At 37.5% G+C, this 3790-nt stretch overlaps 1 protein-coding gene across 1 annotated transcript in view; it reads left to right on the forward strand.

The window, feature by feature from the left end:
* The window catches only part of LOC102873344 (chromosome unknown open reading frame, human C4orf36), a 4484-nt gene extending 3664 nt beyond the window's left edge, over positions 1-820 (forward strand). The window contains exons 2-3 of the mRNA XM_006885320.1: positions 192-283; positions 678-820. Coding sequence (XP_006885382.1) covers positions 192-283; positions 678-820 — 235 coding nt within the window. The remainder of the gene's footprint in view (positions 1-191; positions 284-677) is intronic.
* The last annotated feature ends 2970 nt before the right edge of the window (positions 821-3790 follow it).

The raw sequence follows: 3790 nt of genomic DNA on the forward strand, positions 1-3790 counted from the left end.
ATAATCTCCATATTATACTTTGACCCACCTTTCACTTTTAAGTATATTTTGTGTGACAAAGTGTACATGTGATTTTTACCACATGAAAAACGAATTCCAGTTTAAAAAATATCAACCAAAAAACCACCAGAGTTATTGTCTTCTGTATGATATCCCATAATATTGAATTAATTAATGGTTTTATGTTCTAGGCAGGAATACCGGGATCTTGCACTGCTTACAAAAAACTTGTATATGGGCTTGATGAAGGCCAAATCCCCTCAAATGCATGAGTTACGCCATGGTAAACCTATACAACTCAAAAAATGTGTCACCAGAAAAGGCACTCTGCCTCCATTAGAAAGTAAGTTCCTTAAGTTCTCTGTTAAAGCTGCACGCGTGCCATTTTGCTTATTTTCAGAGAAATGTTTCAATATGCTTACCCACACTCATACTTCCTAAAGCTTTGCCATTTTTCTTTATACCATACTCCCTGTAGCTTTGTAATTTTTCTTCAGTATTAGAATATGAACTTTGTAATGTGATAAATATGCAGTTTGGTTTTTTTAATTTTTTTTTTTGTGTGTTGTTTTTTTCTTTATTTTTTATTTTATTTTTTTTTTTAAAATATGCAGTTTGACTAAATTATGTGTGGTGGAAAATGGAAAGTCAGTTGTTTGGTATGTTTGCTTTTTCAGCAATCAAAAAGGAAAAAGTTCGTGAAATAAATCGCCTGAATGAACTCCAAAATGAACGAAATGTAGCTAAGAGAGTTCAGCAGGCCCTAAAAGACAAGCCAGGAGGTTTGAGACAACCTCTCCCACCCATCGCAAGAAGATGAAGTGCTCTGCAACTTCGACTATGTCAACTTCAGAGGTATATGAGTGCTCTGGTGGATGAGCCGGCTCCCTAGACATGGGTTGGGTTAAGAACCATTCTTAAAGATCCAGGTCATGTTCCTGTACACACTTGCTGTTTTGTATGATGGCTAACAGCTGCATGAAAGTGCAGCTTGAATAATGATTTGCAATGCTTATTTTGATTTTTGTAAAATTGCCATAATGAAATATTAATTTGGATTTCACCTTGGAGATCCCAAGGAGGGATGAGAAAGATAACTGGACAGAATTTTTTTTTAAGAAAAAATTCATACTGATTTAATCACAAAGTTAGTATACATTGTTTTTCACACCAAATCTTTCCCCTTTCCTGTACCCATCCCTCCCTCCACCCATCAAATTGTGTGACCCTATGATTAAGCCCTTCACCCCCTTGGATCCTCATACTCATTCTACAACAATGGCCTTATACAATATTTGTCTTTATGAGACTGAGTTCTCTTAGCATAATGCTCTTCAGTCTCTCCCAAGTTAGGTAGTAATTTACAAAATCATTACTCCTGCATGCTACATAGTATTCCATTGTGTGAACATACCATAATTTCTCAATCCATTCCATTGTGGCTGGATGTTTGGGCTGTTTCCATGTTCTTGCTATGGTGAATAATGCTGTTATGAACATTGGTGTACAATTCTCCATTTGTGCCTCAGTTATTTTTTTCTCAGGGTATATTCCAAGTAGTGGAATAGTTGGGTTATATGGAATTTCTATGTTCAGCTTTTTGAGAAAACGTTAATCTGCTTCCCAGAGTGGTTATACCATTTTACAATCCTGCTAACAACATGTAAGAGTTCCTATCTCACCATACCCTCTTCAACATTTTATTACTTGCTGCCCTGCTAAACTTAGTCAATGCTACTGGGGTAAGATTGTATCTCATTATAGTTTTGATTTACATCTCTCCTCTTGCCAATAATTTTGATCATTTCTTCATGTGTCTGGCCATCCAAATGTCCTCCTCTGTGGAAAAAAATCTTTCCATGCCTCTTTCCCCCTTTGTAATTGAATTATCAGTATTTTTCTTCTGGATGCCCAGAATTATTCTGTAAACTCTTAGTATGAGACCATTATCAGTGATGGTATTTCCAAATGTTTGTTCCTAGTTGGTAGGTTTTCTTTTCACCCTGTTGGTGTAAACAGGGTCCACATCTCACACCATACACAAAAATCAACTCAAGGTGGATCAGAGACTTGAGAGTAAAATTCCAAACCATTAAATTTTATCCTCTCCAGATTGTGCATTTCTGGCTGTGTTTGGCCATCTAAGCTTGACCCCAGTTTGCCTCTGATAAAATTTATGGTTTGGGGCTTTACTCCCAGGTCTCTGATCCACCTTGAGTTGATTTTTGTGTATAGTGTGAGATGTGGCTCCTGTTTCAGCTTTCTGCAGATAGCAGTCCAGTTTTGCCAGCACCATTTGTTGAAGAGCTGTCATTTCTGATATTCCTTGTTGAATGTCAGTTGATCCAAGATAGATGGGTCCATTTCTGGGTTTTCAATTCTGTTCTATTTGTCTATGTGCCTGTCATTATACCAGTACCATGCTGTTTTGGTTACTCACGCTGTGTAGTAGGTTTTGAGGTCAGGAAATGCTATGCCTCCCACTTTTTCAGAAGTGCTTTGCTTATTAAGGGTCTCTTTCCTGGGTGGAACTTTTAAAGTAATAGAACTCCAAAATATACTTTTATTTATATTTATTTTTTTAGCATCTAAAAATAACTTTTATTTTAAGTCATAGTTTGCTCTTTCAAGTTGTAAATTCCTTTACTGAGAATATTAAATTTATATTTTAAAACTCTTCTCTTAATTTTTTTCTCACATGAGCTTGACCCTCCTTTTCAGGTGCATTTATTTTTTTTAATTTAATTTTATTAATTTTAATGAACATTTACAGAGATTTCGGATTTTCATTCATGCATTGTTGCATAGATTTATTTTTAAGGGCTATGGAGAGAACTTTTAAAATTATAGAACTTTCAAACTATACCTCTTATTGTATTTGATTAAGAAAATTTCAGGTTTCTTTTAAAGGCTCTGTAGTTTCTAATTTTCAATAATATGTCAGTTATGATTCTCAAGTAGACTTCAACATAGCAAATAAAATATTTTTATGTAAAACGTGCCTTATTTCCCATGAAGCCTGTGAGGAACACATGTGAGCATAAAACCTTGTTGTGTGTCATTTTGTTGACTGCAACTCAGCAACCCCACAAACAATGGCTCTGAATACTACCTTCTTCTGAGCCAATCTCACCAACTTCAACACTTGATTCTTTTGAGAAGAGTCACCATGTCAGTCCTTTTTTTTTTTTTTTCAGAATTCTAGAAGTTTGTTGTGCACTAGGCTACTCAGCAAGGGGAGTAGCCGTGAGGGTTGGGCTTAGGGGGTTTACATGGGGCCATTGCAATGGCTCAATGGTGCATAAAGTTTCTGGTCTTGGGGAATGTCCTGACACTGGATTTCTGAGTTGAGCTTCCACCTCCATTTTTATTTTCAGCCTAACATTCCCACCTTTGGGGTGATAGGGGGCTACAAGGTCTTCTGGCTGCTTCCTGCTGGATGGAGCATGGTGGGATTTAAGGAAGCAGGTATATTTTGCTGTCTCATTTGGAGGGAGCGGTCTGTACTTCATCATGCACAATTCACTGATGGCTTGGTTGGTAAATGTACGAAACTTTTTCTTCGGTTTTCAAGGGGAGGAACGCTCGCAAGACTTGAGGGAGCTCTGGCAGCCTCGTGAGACCCACCCTTCTTCCTGTACACGTGGGAGAGGATGTGTTACCTTCTGATTCAGAGCTTGGATCATGTTTCAGGAACCAGTGTCCCCTGTGGCCATGGTCTTTACCTGAAAAAAGGAGACTTTGTGGCATCTTGCTCAGATGAAACACTCCCGGGATGGAGCCAGTGGAA

Source organism: Elephantulus edwardii, unplaced genomic scaffold, assembly GCF_000299155.1.
Source record: "Elephantulus edwardii isolate Elephantulus edwardi_28Jun2011 unplaced genomic scaffold, EleEdw1.0 scaffold00042, whole genome shotgun sequence".
Classification (NCBI taxonomy): domain Eukaryota; kingdom Metazoa; phylum Chordata; class Mammalia; order Macroscelidea; family Macroscelididae; genus Elephantulus; species Elephantulus edwardii.